This window comes from Lissotriton helveticus, chromosome 7 (assembly GCF_964261635.1).
Source record: "Lissotriton helveticus chromosome 7, aLisHel1.1, whole genome shotgun sequence".
Classification (NCBI taxonomy): domain Eukaryota; kingdom Metazoa; phylum Chordata; class Amphibia; order Caudata; family Salamandridae; genus Lissotriton; species Lissotriton helveticus.
Genome location: NC_136068.1, coordinates 54,681,722 through 54,699,959, shown reverse-complemented (window position 1 = coordinate 54,699,959; position 18,238 = coordinate 54,681,722). Strand labels below are relative to the sequence as shown.

Below are 18,238 nucleotides of genomic sequence, written 5' to 3'. Positions count from 1 at the left end.
AAAGCTCAAATTAATAAGGTCACGGCAGCATGTTTCAGGAAACTGCGTATGATTAGAAAGATCTTTCCGTACCTTCCTCTGGACGCCCGCAGAACTGTCATCCACGCCCTGATCACGTCACATTTGGATTATGCCAACAGTCTCTATGCCGGTGCCCCCTTGTACCAAATTGAACGTCTACAGATCGTTCAGAATGCGGCGGCGAGACTGATAGGCAACATCCCCTACCGTCAGTCGGTCGCATCCTACCGTAAGAAGCTACATTGGCTTCCTATTTCCCGTCGCATTCAGTTCAAGATGCTGACTCTTGCTTTTCGGGCCCTTAATGGGTTAGGCCCAGGATACTTGAGAAGGAGACTTGTACTATCCCAATCGGTCAGATCCTTGCGGTCGAACAACCTACGTCTCTTGACTGTTCCTCGCTTCCGCCGCTCCAGAATGGGTGGAAGAGCATTCACTGTAATGACTGCTAAACTCTGGAACAGCCTCCCTTTAGATCTTAGGTTTATTACCTCTGAATCTCTCTTTCGTAGTAAACTGAAAACGTGGCTGTTCTCCATCTCTTAAAATGCTTTTCCTTTCCAAGTCGGCAGTCTACAGCGCCGGGACACCCCCTTTGGGGGTAGCCGTGCGCTTTACAAGTCTCATAAATAAATAAATAAATAAATAATAAATGGACTGTTTAGAGGTAGCAAGACCCGTCCTGACTGATCCATAATTGATAAACAATTGGTCTGACCTACGAATATCCTTGGTTTTATCCAGATAAAATTTCAACACCCTCCTGATATCCAGGGAATGCAGGGACCTTTCCGCTGGAGAGGAAGGATTCTGAAAAAACGTAGATAAAGTTATGGTCTGGTTAACGTGAAAGTCAGATATAACTTTTGGAAGAAATTTAGGGTGAGTACGCATAACAACCTTAGCAGCATGAAATACAGTATAAGGTTCTTGGCAACACAACGCCTGAATTTCACTCACCCTGCGGGCCGATGTAATGGCCACGAGGAACGCTGCCTTCCAGGACAGATGCTGCAACGAAGCCTTATGAATAGGTTCGAAAGGCTCCTTCATCTATCTGGACAGCACCACATTCAATTCCCATGAAGGCGAAGGAAGCCGGACAGGAGGGTACACTTTCTTCAAGCCTTCCAAAAAATCCTTGATCACAGGGATCTGAAAAAAAGAAGTCTGTGAAGGGCATTTCCTGTAGGCAGTCAGCGCAGCAAGATGAACCTTAATGGAATGGACATTAAGGCCAGACTGCGCCAGATGTAGAAGATAAGGAAGGATGACATCTTCCTTACAAAACCTCTTCCACTTGTAAGCATAAGAAGTCCTAGTGGAAGGTCGCTTAGCCTCCTTCAGTATGTCCATGCAATCTTCAGGTAGATTCAGATGGCCATATTGCACTATCTCAGGAGCCATGCCGCCAAACTCAAAGACGAGAGGTTGGGGTGCAACATCTGCCCCCGAACTTCGTGAGAAGGTCCGGCCTGCACGGCAGCCGTACGTGAGGAAGGAGAGACCGGTGAAGCAGGTCCGTGAACCACCACTGCCTGGGCCATTCCGGGGCAATCAGGATCATCCGCGTCCTGGACTGGGACAGCTTGATGAGCATCGTCGGAATCAGGGGAATGGGTGGAAAAGCGTACAGAAAGCTGTTCGACCAGTTGATCCATAACGCATTCCCCAGCGTCCCAGGCTGGTAGTACCTGGAGGCGAAGTCTCGGCATTTGCTGTTTTCGGCGGTGGCGAACAGATCTACGTCTGGAGTCCCCCACCTTGCGAAGACTTCTCCTAGTACTTCTTCGTTTATGACCCATTCATGGTTTTCCTGAATCAGTTTGCTCAGTGCGTCTGCCTGAACATTCTGCACACCTGGTAGATGGGTAGCCGTTATCGTCTGTCCTCTGGCTAGAAGCCAGTGCCAGATCGCCTGCACCTCGTGCGACAGGGTGCGCGATCTCGAGCCCCCCTGCTTGTTGAGGTAATACATCATGGTCGTATTGTCCGTTTGCACAAGCAGAGAGTTGGTCTGGAAGGACAGAAGAAAAGCCTTCAGCGCCAAGTGAACAGCTCTGAATTCCAGGAAATTGATATGGCACGTGGACTCCGTTTGGGACCACGTCCCTTGAATCTGTAAGTCTCCGGAGTGCGCCCCCCAGCCGTGGAGAGATGCATCCGTCACGATAGTCTGCGTGGGAATGTCCTCGTGGAAGGGAACCCCTCTCAGGAGATTCTCCGCCGAACACCACCACTTCAGAGACTGAAGAGCATGCAGAGACAGTCGTATCCTGCCGTCCCAAGATCCTTTCCTCTGATCCCACTGATCCTCCAAGCACTCCTGCAATGGTCTCATGTGCAGCCGTGCGTGTGGCGTGAGGAAGATACAAGAGGCCATCGATCCCAGGAGAGGAGACACCGTCCTCACTGTTGTAGATGGAGTGGTCATAAGAGCCTGAGCCTTCCGAAGGAGTGATAATCGTCGCTCCTCCGAAGGAGACACGCTTGCCGACAGCGTATTGATGGAGGCTCCCAAGTATTGTATGCACTGGACCGGAGTCGGGATCGACTTGGACATGTTGACATACAACCCCAGCTTGTTCAAGAGAACGCACGTCTTCTGGAAGTGTGCTTAAGGTCCCGAGAAGGAGGAGGCCTTGATCAACCAATCGTCCAGGTACGGGTAGACAAACACCTTGTTCTTCCTGAGGTGTGCAGCTACCACTGCCATGCCTTCGAGAATGTTCTGGGTGCAGACTTCAGTCCGAATGGCAGTACTGTGTACTGATAATGATTGGGGCCGACTTGGAATCGCAGGAACTTCCTGTGCTTGTGTGCAATGGGCACATGGAAGTACGCATCCTGTAGGTCTATAGCACAGAGCCAGTCTCCCTTTTGCAGCTGAGGATAAATCTGATGCAACGACAGCATGCAAAACTTCTCTCTGCGAATCCACTTGTTTGCTTGCCACAAATCCAGAATGGGCCTAAACTCGTTCTTGTCCTTCTTGCGAACCAGGAAGAACCGGGAGTACAGACCTCTTCCTCTTTGAGACAGAGGTACGTCTTCTATCGCCCTTTTCCTTAACAGGACATCGGCCTCCGCCTGGAGCTCGCGCAGTTGAAACTGTGAGCTGACCGGAGGAATTGATGGAGGCGGGCTGGTGAACCGAAGACTGTATCCATTGCAAACAATATTCAGCACCCACTTGTCCTGAGTACTTTTTCTCCACTCTGCCAGAAAAAATTGAACGCTTCCCCCCACCGGAGCGGGTAACGGATGTAGGGGAAGTAACCGCTCAGGGTCGAGACCCAGCCGGGCCTTTGTTCGCTGTAGAGGACTGCTGGCCTCATCTACCCTTCTGGCGCTTCTGGAAGGGTCTCCGAAACTGCTGCTGTTGTTGCTGCTGCTGTCCCGAAGCCTGTCCTTGCCCTCTGCCCTGTGCCCCGAACCGTCTCTGGAACGGGCGGTAGGCCTTCTTTTCTTTGGGTTCTTCCAAGCCCACCGCCGTCAGGGTCTTGGCCTCCGCTTTCATGCGGGCCATCTCATCGTCTGCATGCTTGCCGAACAGGGTTTCCCCCGAGAAGGGCAGATTGGCCACCTGCTGCTGGGCCTCCGGCTTGAGTGATGTGAGCCTGAGCCAAGCATGGCGCCGCTGGTTGATCCCATGACAGTACCCATGGGCCGCCAAAAGTGAGACATCAGCAGCCGCGCTGATGACCTGGTTCGAAACCAGCATCCCCTCCGTCAGGATCTCTACTGGAAATACTCCTTCTTGTCTCGTGGCAAGAGTTCCGTGAACTGCTGGACGGATTCCCACAGGGCACGATCATACCGCTCTAGCAAAGCCGCATTGCTAGAGGCCTTCATGGCCGTAGATGCCGTCCCACAGGCCTTCCTGCCAGCTGAGTCGATCCATCGGCTCTCCTTATCAGGAGGCACGGTAGAAGACCGGGAGGTAGAATGTTGTTTTCTGGCTGCCGTCACTATAACGGAGTCCGGAATCGGGTCAATCCGCAGAAAAGCCGGGTCTGAATCCGGGGCCCTGTACTTCTTAAGAAGCCGGGATGGAGCGTGCAGGCGTGAGGAACAGCTCCTCCGCGGGCTCTACCAATCCTGGTACGAGCGGTAGTAAAGGGCGAGACAAGTGCTTCTTATAAAGCTTCTCAAAAATCATGGACGTCGTAGGTGTTGGAGCCGTCACCATGATTTCCAATTTCGCGGCACCCCTCAGGAGAACATCCTGGAACGTGCTGATGTCGTCCACAGGAGAGACTCTCCCCGGGGATTCCGATAAAGTCGGGGAGTGGGTCCTGGTCCTGGAAGAGTCCTTGCGGGACCGTGATCCGCGCCTCCTGTGGCGCCGTCTCGACCTTGTGGAGGACCTGTGACGACTGCGCGATCCCCCCCTCCGTCCGGAGCGGGATCGCGACCTCCTTGGCTTCGGCCGTCCCGCCAGTTCCACCGGGGCGGGCGACTTCGGCTGGGCTGGGGCCCTCGGCCGAGGGGTTCCCTTAGGAGGAGTCGGATACCGTGGCAGTAAAACTGACCTCGGAGGAACCCGAGGAGGCTTGTCAGCCGGCAGCTGAGGTTGAAGTTGAGGCTGAGGCTAAGGCTGAGGATGAGGTGGTGGAAGTGGAGGCGGGCTGGGAGCCCGCGGAGGAAGGCCTCTCGGTAGTGGAGGAGGAGGAGGAGGCGTAACTGGCTTTGGCCTAGCAGGAGTATACACAACGGAGTACACCGATCCCGGCGATCCGCCCTCCTTACTAGGCTGGGACGTTGGAGAGTCTCCCATAGGCACTTGACGCCTGCCAGACAGACTCCTGGCGCCAGAACTCCTTCTGCGCCTTCTCGGCGTCGAAGAACGGCGACCCGACGGCGAGCGTCGGCCCCTCGACAGCGAACTTCATCTCCTTGACGGTGAGCACCTGTCCCTCGACGCCGCATGCCTTCGCCTCGACGGCGACCTTCTTCGCCTCGATGGCGACCTCCTTCGCCTCAACGGCGATCTCTTACGCCTCGACGGCGACCTCCTGCGCCTCGACGGCGACCCTCGCCTTGACGGCGATCTTCTCCTCGATGCCGAGGATCCCTCAACGACGACCTTCTCCTCTTTGACAACGGCGATGTCGCCGTGACGGCGAGCGCCGACGCCGGGACACCTCTCGACGTCGAATACTCGACGACGACGCTGACAAGGACGACGACGAAATCGTCACCGGAGACCTCGACGGCGGTCTGTTCAGTTCCCTCAACGCTGAACGTCGACGTCGCTTCGACCCAAAGCCCTGGGGAGACGGGGAACAGACTGCAGTCATCCCTCTCGACGCCGTATTCTGTGCAATCGACACAGACGGAGAATGGGGACGTTTGCTGGTCTTCCTACCCCTGGGGAGCCCCCCAGAGGCCTCAGCAGGGGCAGAGGAAGCCCATCCAGACCCACCTTGTGCCTTCAGTCTTCTGTCTTCGAGGCCCTGAAGCCTGATCTTCATCCTATCCCTCAGGGTCCTGCTAGAGAAACCCTGGCAGATGTCACACTCCTCTGGGACATGAGATGAAGGAAGGCAGATGATACACACCTCGTGTGGGTCCGACTTGGCCTTCTTCCTGGAGCACTCAGGGCATTTGTCGAATAATGCAGGCATATTGACCTTAAAGAGTGCACCAAAACACACACCAGGAAGCAAAGCCTCAAAGTACTTCAGAAAAGTACTCAAATATGTGAAAAAAAATGAAAAAATCACCAATAAACCCTTGAAAAGGGAGAGCTCAATGCTCCAGGGTCCTGCTTGCAGGAGCCGGAAAAAAGAACTGAAAGTAAAAGGGACCTGCAGTGCATTCTGGGATACTGTGAAGTTCTGGAAAGTTGTCTTAAAGGCACAGTATCCTGTTCTGAGCCACATAATGGCAGCCTACGGAGCTTGTCTGTCCATGTCTTCCTCTCTATCATTTCAGAGGGTTTTTGCTGTTAAAGCAAGGGAAATCTGGACAGGCTTTGCTGTTTGTGGATTTTTGGTGGAGTTTCTAGTTGAAGTACTGGACAGTGTAGCCTGTGGATATAGGCTGCATTATCTGTCTTTAATTCTCTCTTAAGTGTCTGTGCAGTTCTGCATTTTTCGACACCTTAAGAGATTATTTTTGATTGCTCCGGGGTCCACGCGCATGAGCGGGACTATTCACTAGATTATGACTATACACGGATATCCCCTACTACAGAAACAGGTAATCTCCCCGGAAGTCAGTATTGAAAGATGCCGGCTTGTGGATACTGGCCAATCGAAGTCACCCTATAGTCACACAACAAAAGTGCTAAAACGACTCAGAATTCAGAAATCACTAGACAGACGAGTACAACGCATCCTGTTGCCCCAATCACTTTTTTCCCTATTTTTTTCACAAGAGAGCTCTGTCTAAAAGACCTAAATTTAAGGACAGCCACCAAGCACATGAGTCACATTTGTTTCTGTCCAATCTTGATGAGCGCACACAGATGTTGACTTGCAGAAATGGGGCTACTTACTAAGGTGTAGCGCTGGCACACATTTGGCACAAAGAAAGGCAAAGAATTGCTTTAATTTGATGAACATCATAAAGCGTGGGCGCAAGGCGTGAAATTGCACGGAGCTGGGCAGTATCCCCAGCAACCCTCAGTAAATCTAGGCCAAGGCTTCCTGAAATGTCTCCATAGGGACTGTTGCCTGAAAGTCCCAGGCCCCTTAAGTAGTCAAGTTTTCCAGGAAAGTTCTGTAATACCAGCAATTAAAGTGCCTTTTCATCATGGTGTGAGGTTCTAGTGAACCACTTGGGGCCCCATTTTGTCAGCTTTTTGTTATTTCAATACATTTAAATAACTGCTTGTCCCTGAGACCAAGAGGCTGTTGTAAAACACAGTATTCGACTGGGGACAATCAGTTTTCCTATAAAATGAATACAATTCAGTTGCCACCACTCAGCTACTTTATCTCGGTGGTCTAAGATGGTTACTCGTACCAAAGGCGTGAGATCCAATGTGTCACGCATATGTCCTTCGAGCATCAATCAAGGTCAGGTGGGTTTGTTAATATCATGGATGGAATTAGAGGGAGTCTGCAGTAGGATGAAGAAGTGCCTAATTGGTGCACTGAGAGCTGATAGTAGAGTGATGCCAGCCATTAATTTAGAGGTATCAGCTATCTTTGTGCCATGGAGAACCTATGGGCCTCATTTATGAGAAATGACGCATTGCTGCGTGAAAGCAGCGATGCGTCACTTCTCAGTGCGCACTCCTTGAGACATACCTGATGCGTTCTATTTACTGTATGACGTATCATGTCGCAAGGAGTTACAGATACGTCAGTATTTCTGACGTATCTGTATGGGGCAAAAGTGACGCATTGCTGGAGTGTGTCACAAAAGTGACACCACTCCAGCAGTGCGTCCTGTCACATGGGGCAAGCCCCATGTGAAAGGGCCTGCGTCAGTCTTACGTCTGCTGTGAGGCAGGCGTAAGATATTGATGCATTTGTGTCCTAGAAGTGGCGCAGTGAAATCTCATAGATTTCACTGCGTCACTTCTACGAGGCTTTTTGCGGGGGAACGCCCCCCCTACATATATTATACCTGACGCAGGTATAATGTAGTGCAGGGGTTTACAAAGTGACGCATCTAAGCTTAGATGCGTCACTTTGTAAATAGTGCGCAACAGGAGGCATGTTTTACGCCGCCAATGCGTCACAAAAAGTGACGCATCGGAGGCGCAAAACTGACGCAAGGCCTCATAAATGAGGCCCTATGTCTCTAATTCTTGGCTTTTAGTAAAGAGCCTGATGTATTATGTGACTAGCCCCCAGATTCATCATTGTCTCGTTTTGCGAGTCCTTAATAGCGATTATTAAGGAATCGCTATTAAGGACTTGCAAAACGGGATTCATGTAGAAATCGCAATTTTAGTTACGATTTCTACAGCTTCCTTATTTGCAATTAGCAAATTGCTAATCACAAATAAGGAATGACTCCCCATTCATTCCTATGGGCCCAATGGCCCATAGGAATGAATGGGGAATCATTCCTTATTTGCGATTAGCAATTTGCTAATCGCAAATAAGGATGCGATTTCAAGGGTGCCAGGGGTGTCCAAAGGACGCCCTGTAGCCCCCCTGAAATGTAAATGTAGACTGATGTTGCGCACACACATGTCCATAGGACGTGTGTGTGTGTAACATCCAATTTAGGAAAATGCAGTAAAGTGCATTTTTCTAAGTTTTTGATATTTACCACGAAGTCAGACTTCGCGGTAAATAGCGGCCCCAGATTGCGAATTCGCAATTTTTAAATGGTTCATGAATTGCATTTAAGGAATCTGTAATAGAGATTCCTTAAATGCAGTTCCTTGCAATTTAGCGATATCGCAATTTGCGATTTTTGCATTTGGGATGATGAATCCCAAATGCAAAAATTGCGCTCGCAAAGGGCCAGATTCTCAGAATCTGGCCCTTTGCGAGCCGATTTTTGTTGATGAATCTGCCTGTAGGAGTACTAAATATCTTTATTTGAAAACTCTGGATTCCAAAAATACCAGTTTACAATGGTTTGTATGAAGTAACCAAAGTATTGAAGCTTTGTTTCCTGAAGGCAAGGAGTAATCTTGGAAACCTTCCTTCATTCATCTCCAGTAGGCATGTATCCACCTTATTATTCCATCACATACTCTTTTCCTCCACCTCCAGTGTTCCTCTGACTTACCTCTCCACTGAACTCCTGACATGTGCTCTTGGGCATGGTCCCCGAACGCGTTAGATAGCAAAGAGACAACTTTATTGTTCCTTGCACGGGCCTCCCATACGTGTACCTGGAAGGAACACAAAATGGCAGCCATTAAACATTTCTGCCAAGTTAGTATATGTGAGAGGGGATGCGGCCTGCCAGTCACACTTCACTGCCTTTCCTTACCATTCTCTCACACAAAACCCTGTCCTATGCAAAACCTTTCCTCTAAATCTAGAATATAATTTTTTCTCCAGAATGTTGCCTACATTATGTGAAATTCATCACTTTTTAGATCTGCCTGACAGCCTATTGTTTGTGATAGAGTGGGCTTTGGGTCATCCCCTATGAGCGGTTGGCTAGTGTGGACTCCGCCCCCTTCAGCCATTGCTTTGAGGGAGCATCAATCACATCTTGGATCAGGCCAAAGGTATGTAACCTCTCACCGCCCACCGGTGCTGCTTGGTGTATCATTCTGCCACACAGAAAGTGGTTAGAGTGCAATGCATACTACTGAAAAGTACACTCACTCATCAGCCTTTTTGTTACATTCCTTTTTTAAATCTCATACTTACACTATATATTAAAAAACAATCCCTTTTTGCTATTTTTCTTGCTTGCAAAACACATTGTTTCACTTTACAGCAACACTTAAGATGTGCTATGAATGCCAAAGGGCCATTCCTCTAAAGGTGTCTATTGCAGGAGCGACACGTATCCGACCCGGTTATTAACGTTTACAACAAAACTTTATCCCTGCGGGGGATCACAATGCGGTCGTTATCACAACCGCGTTGTGATTCCGCATACCATTACTCCGCAAGTCGGAACAACGACTTGCAGAGGGGGGAGGGGGGTTAAAATCCAACACCTTCCCTAGTGTCCGCACAGACTGGAGTTGGAATAGTAAATTATACTATTCCAACTTCCAGCGCCCCCTCCGCAAGTCGTTGTTCCGACTTGCGGAGTAATGGTATGCGGAATCACAACGCGGTTGTGATAACGACCGTGTTGTGATTCCCCGCGGAGAAAAAGAATGCGGGATTTGATCATATATTCATCCGACCCATACTCTCTCACCCATAGTGCTATTGAGATTCAGGGCCTGATTTACATTTTGGTGGATGGGCACTCCATCACAACCGTAACTGATAGTCCATCTGTCCTATCAGAAGGGGAATAGGATATAGTGAACTTGTAATGAGGCAGACAGACTGTCTGTCACATTCAGAGCACCAGGCAGTTTTGGCAAAGCCAATAGGTCTAGCTCAGGGGTCTACAACCTTTTCTGTAATAAGAGCTACTGATGTCTAATTAATATCATTAGACATACTAATAAAATAAGGGTGGTATTAGTGACCACGTCCGCTCAGATTAAATAAATGACCATCACCATGCAGAATTACCAGCAGTGATCACCTCATTGCATCAGAAAGGGTTCCCAGCAGTTATGCGGAAATGGTTTTATCAAATTGGAATGCCTCAACATGGTTAATAAATGACGTCCACAGTTCCAATGAACTTGTCACCAAGCTAATAATATTAGGAATAAGTTTCAACAACACATTATGATTTATGACTGAAATCTCAGCTATAAATATGTTTGGGAATTCGAGCCATTTTTCTCCAAACATCACCCTGTGAGTTCTGAAAATACACCTATTTCCATTTTAAATACACTATTTAGAATTCTGGGATACATATGGTAATTCAACAAAGCAAAAAGGTCAAATTTAATTGGTAGGGCTGCACAAACATGAGCTACTTACAGGTTGCTGAGGAGCTAAAAGTAGCTTGTGAGCTACTCGTTGCAGAAGGCTGGTCTAGCTTATAGCTGACAATGGAAGAGAGACCTGTTATCTTTGCCGTTGCGTGTTCTGTAATGTTTCTATTACATTTAAAGATTTCAGTGTACTTAATAACACTTTTCTTCTTCTATATTTTTAATGAAAATATTAGTATTCGTGTTATTTAAAAAAATACATAACTGTGACAGCATTCATGTAGTTGCTACAACATTATATAGTCGTAACCATATAAATTATCTGCGTGCTCCTAAAAGCAAATATGTGTGAGGCACTTAATGTTTGAGAACAGGGTAAATGGAATAAACTGAAATACATATAAGCTCTATGTCTCTTCCCCACGTGGAACATCAAATATTCCGAAAACACTTTAAACCAGAAAAACAAAAGCAAGAGGCATTTTCAACATCTTTACTATCTGTGTATATATATATATATTGTAATTTAGCACTAACCAGGAGCGGCCCATCCGGGTAAGAGTGGTGAGGCGGGGGGGCTGGGGGGTGGGGGGGTGTTTGGATTTGACAGAGGGTGACGAGGGAAAATTAATTAAATAATTAAGAATTAATTTTCCCTCGTCATCTGCCAAATCCACGCCGCCCTACCACTCTTACCTGCATGTGCCGCTCCTGGCACTGACATATAAATCATCGCAGGAGCCCAACGCCCACAGGGCTAAAAGGGCTGAAATCCCCCTCCCATCCCCCCCAATCAGTCATGTGTCTCAACCCGGGCTGCTGCAGCTCGAGCTGCTGTGGCTCGGCTGAGCAGTGTCTGGATATTGTCTCCGGCATGCCCGAGTAAGTCAAAGGTCTTTAAAGACCATTTGCATATTTACATACCTTTGTAAACTGATTACGGAGGCTTTGTTTTTTTCTAGTTCTAGTATCCCCTGGGCCCCCACTCTGCCTATTCCATACATTTGTATTTTACATGTACTGCTGTAGTCTGAGAATGCATTTCATGAAAAGGAATGTAAAGTAGGGTTACCAAAAGAAAAATGCCAGCCATGTGCTGTTTGAAGAGCTGGCAAAGACCTTATCTTGTCACTAAATAGGGTTATAAATAGAAAAGTATGTATTTATTTGTAGTGTGACTTTTCTGTCTGTGTTCCCTTTAATTATCATTTATGGATCATTCAGGCAGCCCTAGATCACAATTAAAAGTGCTTTCTATTTTTTTTTTTTTTTGGTGTAAGATATTTATTTCACATTGTCACAAAGGGAAAGTACAGTCTCGTCGCCTACAACCATATGAGGCCGGCTTATCAGTCTGTGTGAAGCATTTCACCATGTTGCTCATCATACACAGCCCTTCAGCCGACAACCGTAGGTCCGGCGGCGTGTTCGTGAAAATTCTAACATGTTCGTGTGTAGACAATGTTGTAAGCTAGTACATTTACGTTCTCTTTCTTACGTTTTACATGGTTGATTTGAAACCTCAGTGAACTTGAGTAACAGTGTAAAAACATAAAACAAAACCTAAAACTTATCGCACTGTGTCACAGCATTCTTCCCCCTCCATCACACAATCAATTACCAAACTCTGCATCATGAGGCCGGTTTCAACTCAGCTCCACCGGAGCATCGCGGTCTGTTGCAATCTGTAACAGGTTCTGTCTAAAAGGTGACCAATAGTCTCTAGGGCGTGCACCAACCGGCAGTTCCTCTTCGTATGTGGCTAGTGTGTCACAACAGTATGTCAGATCCTCCAGCCAGCTTTTCATCCTGGGCCTCAATTTGCTGCACCAGTGCAGTGATACTCTTCTTTTCGCCATTAGCAAGGCAATCACACACAGTTTTTTCCTCTTCGCTTTCAGCTGTGGCACAATTCCTAGCAGACATAGTTTCGCTGTGCATTGCAAAGTAGCCCCCAGTATGGTGTTAATGGCCTGTACTACTTGTTCCCAGTACTGCGCCACTGAAGCACAGTGCCATGCCAAGTGCATGAAGTCTGCATTGTCTTGCCCACATCTCATACAGTTAGAGTTGTCCCTTAAGCCGTATCTGTGCAATCTGTGAGGTGTGTGGTACATGTGATGTAGGTATTTATAGTGTATGATTCTCAGATTGCCATTCGGTGTCAGCATACCCGTTAGTGTGCAGGAGGCCTCCCATTCTTCTTCTGTGAGTGCGCCCTCTAACTCCACGCTCCATTTTTCTCTAGCCCTAGCAGCACATCCCCCGATGCTTGTTTGCGCGCTGTTGTACAATCTAGATACCAAGTGTGAGGCCGAGGGTGTAGTGAGGACCAATTGTAAAGGGGCTAGCGTCTGCGGCTCATCTGGGAACGTAGGGAAATATTCTTTCATCGCCCTTTGTAATCTATAATAGTTGAAACTGAACAGCAGTGTCGGATTTTGAATATAATCCAGTTTGTCCAACGTTATGAATTTCCCATCTCTATTCAGATCTCCCAGCTTGTCTATGCCAGCGTGTTTCAGTAGATCCATTCCGACCCGCTCTTGAGTGACTGACAGGGCAGGATGGTGTTCTAACGGGAGTGCTGGTGCGTAAAGTGGTGTGCATTGTGCTACCTTGCCCAATAGTCTCCATGCTTCGACTGTGTTATTGACCGGGTTGATGTCATGTTCATGCAGTTTGGGCCTCTTATGTGGCAGTATACTCGTCAGCGGGACTGGATCGGCGTCCCCCTTTTCCACAGCTACATGCGTTAGGAAAGGTATCTCATGGTACCAGTAATGTGCAAACTGCGCCTGAGCGCATAGATAGTAGAGGTATATATCCGGGACCCTAAATCCCCCTTTGGAGTAAGGTAGCGTCATTGTTTGGAGATCTAACCTGGCCTGTTTACCTGCCCAGATTAGGGTCAGCATGAGGGATTTGATATTACGGAACACCTCTGCTGAAGGTTTGATAGGAATGTTGTTGAACAGGTACAAGAACTTTGGGAGCAGCACCATTTTCACAATGGCGAGTCTATCAGCCAGGGACAGCGGCAGCCCGATCCACCTCTTGATCTTGTCTTCTAGGTCGGATATAGTTCTCCCGTAGTTGGTTCGAATAACCAGTTCCGGGTCCCTGTGGAACCAAACCCCCAAATACCTAGTCGGCTCGTCTTGCCATATCAGAGGGTAGTCCAGTGCAGTCGGCTGGGTACCATCTGTCAATGACAGCACTAAGGACTTAGTCCAATTGATCTGCAGCCCTGAATATTGGCCGAATTTAATATATTCCCGCAGCAGCGGGTTAAGATGCTGTTCTGGGTTTTTAACATATAGGACCATGTCGTCCGCATATAACGATATGTGTATGGGACGCGCTGGGAGCTGAATGGCTGAGTAATGATGGTGCTGCCTGATCTTGCAAGCCAACGGTTCAAGGATGAGCGCAAACAGCATTGGGGGCAACCTTGCCTGGTGCCTCGTCTGATCGCTATTGGGTCTGAGAGGTGTTTATTAATCCTAATGCGCGCCGTCAGGCCCGTGTATAGCATCGTTATCCAACCTATAAATAGTGTTGGAAACCCCATTCTCAGTAGTACTGCATGTAGAAAGGGCCAGTCAATTGTATCAAACGCTTTGGCCGCGTCTAGTAATACTGCCACCGCCTGTGTATCAGGAGCCAGATAGTGCGCCAGGGCAAACAAAGTGCGAGTGTTATGTGTGGTTGATCTGTCCGGTATAAACCCGGATTGGTCAGGCCTAATCAACAATGGCATGAGAGGTTTTAGTCTATCAGCCAATAGGCTCGCTAGTATCTTAGTGTCTACATTTATAAGCGAGAGTGGGCGATAGGAGTCACAGTGTCCTTCATCCTTTCCTGGTTTGAGCAGTGCAATGATCAGCGCCGCTCTCATTGAAGACGGTAACGTTTGTGCTTCGTGGGCCGACTCATAGAGCCTTAGTAGGTGCGGTGCAAGTATGTCAGTGAACGTTTTATAAAATTCTATCACAAACCCGTCGGGTCCCGGAGCTTTCCCGTTCGGAAGCCGTCGAATTGTGTCAACAACCTCCTGGACCGTAATAGGGCGGGCCAGGTATTCCCTGTGTCCGTCAGCCAACCACGCTATTTCCACATCTGCCATGTACGCTAACAGTTCTTCTTGCGGTACCACGGGTCGCGCCTCATACAGCGCCCCATACGTGCCCATGAATTCTCCCATTATTGTCTTGATATTATGCGTGCGTGTGCCCGCCTCAGTTGTAATTGCTGTAATGTGCTGTGGCGCCCTGCCTGTACAGATCTTTTCAGCCAGGACCCTACCCGGTCTACCCCCCTCTCCATATTTTCTGGCAGTTGTTCGTTTGAATATGTATTTTAGCTCGTCCTCTGCGGATTGTTGATGCTCTGTCAGGAGGGCCCTTATGTCACTCAACAAGGTAGCGTCCCCAGATTGTGTGTATTGTTTTTCCAGCTCAAGTATGTCCTCCTCCCGCCTCTTTATTTGGTGGCGGATATCTTTTAAAATGCCGGAGGTCGTGCTTATGCATACTCCTCTTATTGTTGCCTTAAAAGCTTCCCACAGGAGGCATGGGTCTTCCGTCGTGGGGGAATTAAGCTCAAAATAATCCGTGATCGCTTTCAGGATGGTGTCGACATACAGTGGATCACGTAAAGCTTGTGCATTAAAGCGCCACATGTACGGTGGCGGGACATAGAGAGGGATCTGCACCTGCAAGAGTACGGGGCTATGGTCTGAGAGTGTCCTGGGGAGGTGTTTGATATTTGCAACCCATGACAGCGCATCTTGTGTTCCTAACCAGTAGTCCAGCCTGGACCAGCTACTATTTGCCGCATTAATGTGTGTTGCCACTTGTTCCCCCGGGTGCAATAACCTCCACATGTCGCCCAGGTGTAAATCAGACATTGCGTCTAGCAGCATCGCCCTCGCTTTCACATGTGGTTCCGGCGTGTGCAATGTTCTATCGAGCCCATCCGTCAGCGTGACGTTAAAATCCCCTCCCCAGAGTATGTTTTCAGCCTGAATATCTGCTAGTGTATGCCACAATGATTCATAGAAGTTGGAGTCGTCTATGTTGGGGCCATATACGTTTACTAACGCCATCTGCTGCTGTCTCACCTTGCCCACCACAACTACGTATCTACCCTCCGTGTCTTTATGTGTGTCTGTGATTTGGAAGTGGGTCCCTTTCTTGATCAGTATGCTTACTCCCCGTGAATACGTCGAATAGTGTGAGCTAGTGGTAGACTCTGCCCACCTAGCGCCCAGTGTTGATGTGCCATGCGGTGCTAGATGCGTTTCCTGTAGAAAGGCAACGTCCACTTTGGTCCTATCAAAAAATGCAAACATTTGCCTTATCTTTTTTGGATTGCCTAGGCCCCTTATATTCCATGTGAGGAAATTTAGTGTGTCAGGACGTGACATTACGATTTGTCTGGTTGTCGATTGACTGTGCTCGCGCCCTCCAGTGCCTCCCAGTCGCAGGCAGTCAGCTCCAGGGCACGCGCACGTTTAACTACTTTGGTAATGAGCGTAATTTGAACAACATCAGTGCAGTTAACTACTTTGGTAATGAGCGTAATGTGAACAACATTCGTGCAAGCAACGAAAGAGGTCGCAATGCTTCTCAGACACAGTGCATTTACCGGTAATTCACCAAACATTACTTCCCCCCCCACCCACTTCAGCGCCCAAACTGTGCCAAAGCCATCCCCCTAGTAACTTCAAACTAACGCCATAACTTGTATTGGGGTACACCCGCCTGGGGGTGTCGCCAGGTGCACACGACTCCATCCACATGGTGGATGTGGACGGGTGCGCATATCTTTCTAGCAGTTGACAAGTTCTTTCCCTCCCCATCCCACCGCCACTCGAACTTGGCAGTAGAACCCCTCTCCCACCAGCAACCCAACCTCGTTGAAGGCAGTCGGGAACATTGTACCGCAGATCCCACATGGGGGCCCACCCCCGCAAGCGCCAGCTCAGTTCAGGGGTGAAGCTGCTTGATTACTTTAGTTGTCCGCGTATGCTCCCCGAGCAGTCCTCCCCCATAGATCAACTACTTGCGACCTGCATATAGGAGTGCGCATGTACTCACTGTTCAGCGGCAAAGTTCGTGCCCTTCTTAGTAAAGTAGAATGATCACCCATGCTCCGCTTTGTTGTCCAGTTTGTTGGAGTGTGCCAGCGGTATCGTCTGCAGTTAACAGCTGCCCATATCCCCGTCACCAACTCACTCTTGGGGCTCCGTTGCTCAGATCTTCAGTCGTTGTCACTCATCCTGTCTTCTCTGACCCGTTCCTTGCAGCGCTGTCCAAGTTTCTTGACGTACTCTCGTGCAGCTTGCACCGTCGGGAGGATCACGGGCTTGCCCTCGGTAGTGATTTTTAGTTTCGCAGGGTAGAGCATTGCATACCCAACTCCCATCTCCCGGAGTTTCAGCTTGACTGTGGCGAATTCTTTCCGCGTCAGTTGCACCGCCATGGTGTGATCTGGATAAAATTCTAGGGTGTTACCTTGATACGTGACTGTGCCTTTCTCTCTAGCGAGCTTAAGAATGGTGTCTCTGTCTATATAGTTAAGCATTCGGGCAATAATCATCCTTGGAGTGGCACCCGGCTTCGGGACTGGCGCCAAGGAGCGGTGAGCACGTTCCACCAGGAACACTTCCGAGAAGCTTTCCGCACCGAATATATCTTTCAGCATGGTCTCAACGTAGGACTCCATCTTGCCAGTATTTGTCGACTCTGGCAGGCCCGAAATACGGGCGTTATTTCAGCGGGATCTCGCTTCCTGGTCCTCCACCTTCGCTCTCAGAGTGTCCAGGGTATTTTCAATGCTCCCGCACGCTTTTGTTGTGGCCCTGGACTCATCTTCAACCGTTGAGATCCTTTGTTCTGCCTCCACCAGCCTCTCCTCGTGATTTTCCAATTTCGCTGTCATAGTATCCACCCTTTGCACGACATTATCCATTTTATTATTCATTTCTTGCAAGCTGTGTTGGATGGCCCTTAGAACCGCCTCCATGTTGGCACCGTCGATCGATTCTTGATCCCCCTCTACGTCCGTCGCGGTCGCAGTTTTGTTCGTATGCTTCCTGGTTTCGAAGGGCAATTTCGATTGTTGTTTGTCGGGTTTCCCCATCCCGCCAGGAGTTGTCGCGGGGCTATGGCGTTGTGTTTCCGGACTTGCCGAGGCCGTGGGTGCTGCAGTGGTCCGCTTTCGGCGCTGTAGAGTTCCTGCTGCCCCCTGTGTCGCGGTTCTATGCATCTGACCATTCAGCTTCCCATATAACAGCCCGTTATCGTGCAATCTGCAAGCTAGGTATTCCGACAAGCTGTGCGTCGTTGTCCCCTATCTTCCCTGGCGTGCCACGCCAGCCACTCCGTGATGCGTAGCAGCCGGGCGCAGATAGAAACGCACCTGGGGCCTGTGTTTCCCAACGTCAGCAAGCCTGTAAGCCCTGATCATTCAAACCGCTGACCTGCACAGAGCTTTGTCAGTGAAATAGTTCAAGCGTTGGTAGGGTCGTGCTTCCCCTCCTCCTCTGCTATAATCACCGCACAGCCAGCAAATGACGGATCTCCTCACACGTGGATGCTAGTTTGGCCGTTCAGGGTTGCCTGCGCCTACCACAGCCCAGACGCAGCGTTGGCAGTCTCTCAGTGTCGTGCAGACTCATCTCACGATTTGCGCGTTGTGACCACCCCCCGCATCTGGCTATCCGCGCAGTCCGCTTCCGCAGCTTGGCCTCCGTTCCTG

At 49.2% G+C, this 18,238-nt stretch overlaps 1 protein-coding gene across 1 annotated transcript in view; it reads right to left on the bottom strand.

The window, feature by feature from the left end:
* LOC144768022 (alpha-2-macroglobulin-like protein 1) overlaps positions 1-18,238 on the bottom strand; it is a 409,313-nt gene that overhangs the window by 246,506 nt on the left and 144,569 nt on the right. Inside the window, exon 8 of the mRNA XM_078651420.1 lies at positions 8,728-8,833. Coding sequence (XP_078507546.1) covers positions 8,728-8,833 — 106 coding nt within the window. The remainder of the gene's footprint in view (positions 1-8,727; positions 8,834-18,238) is intronic.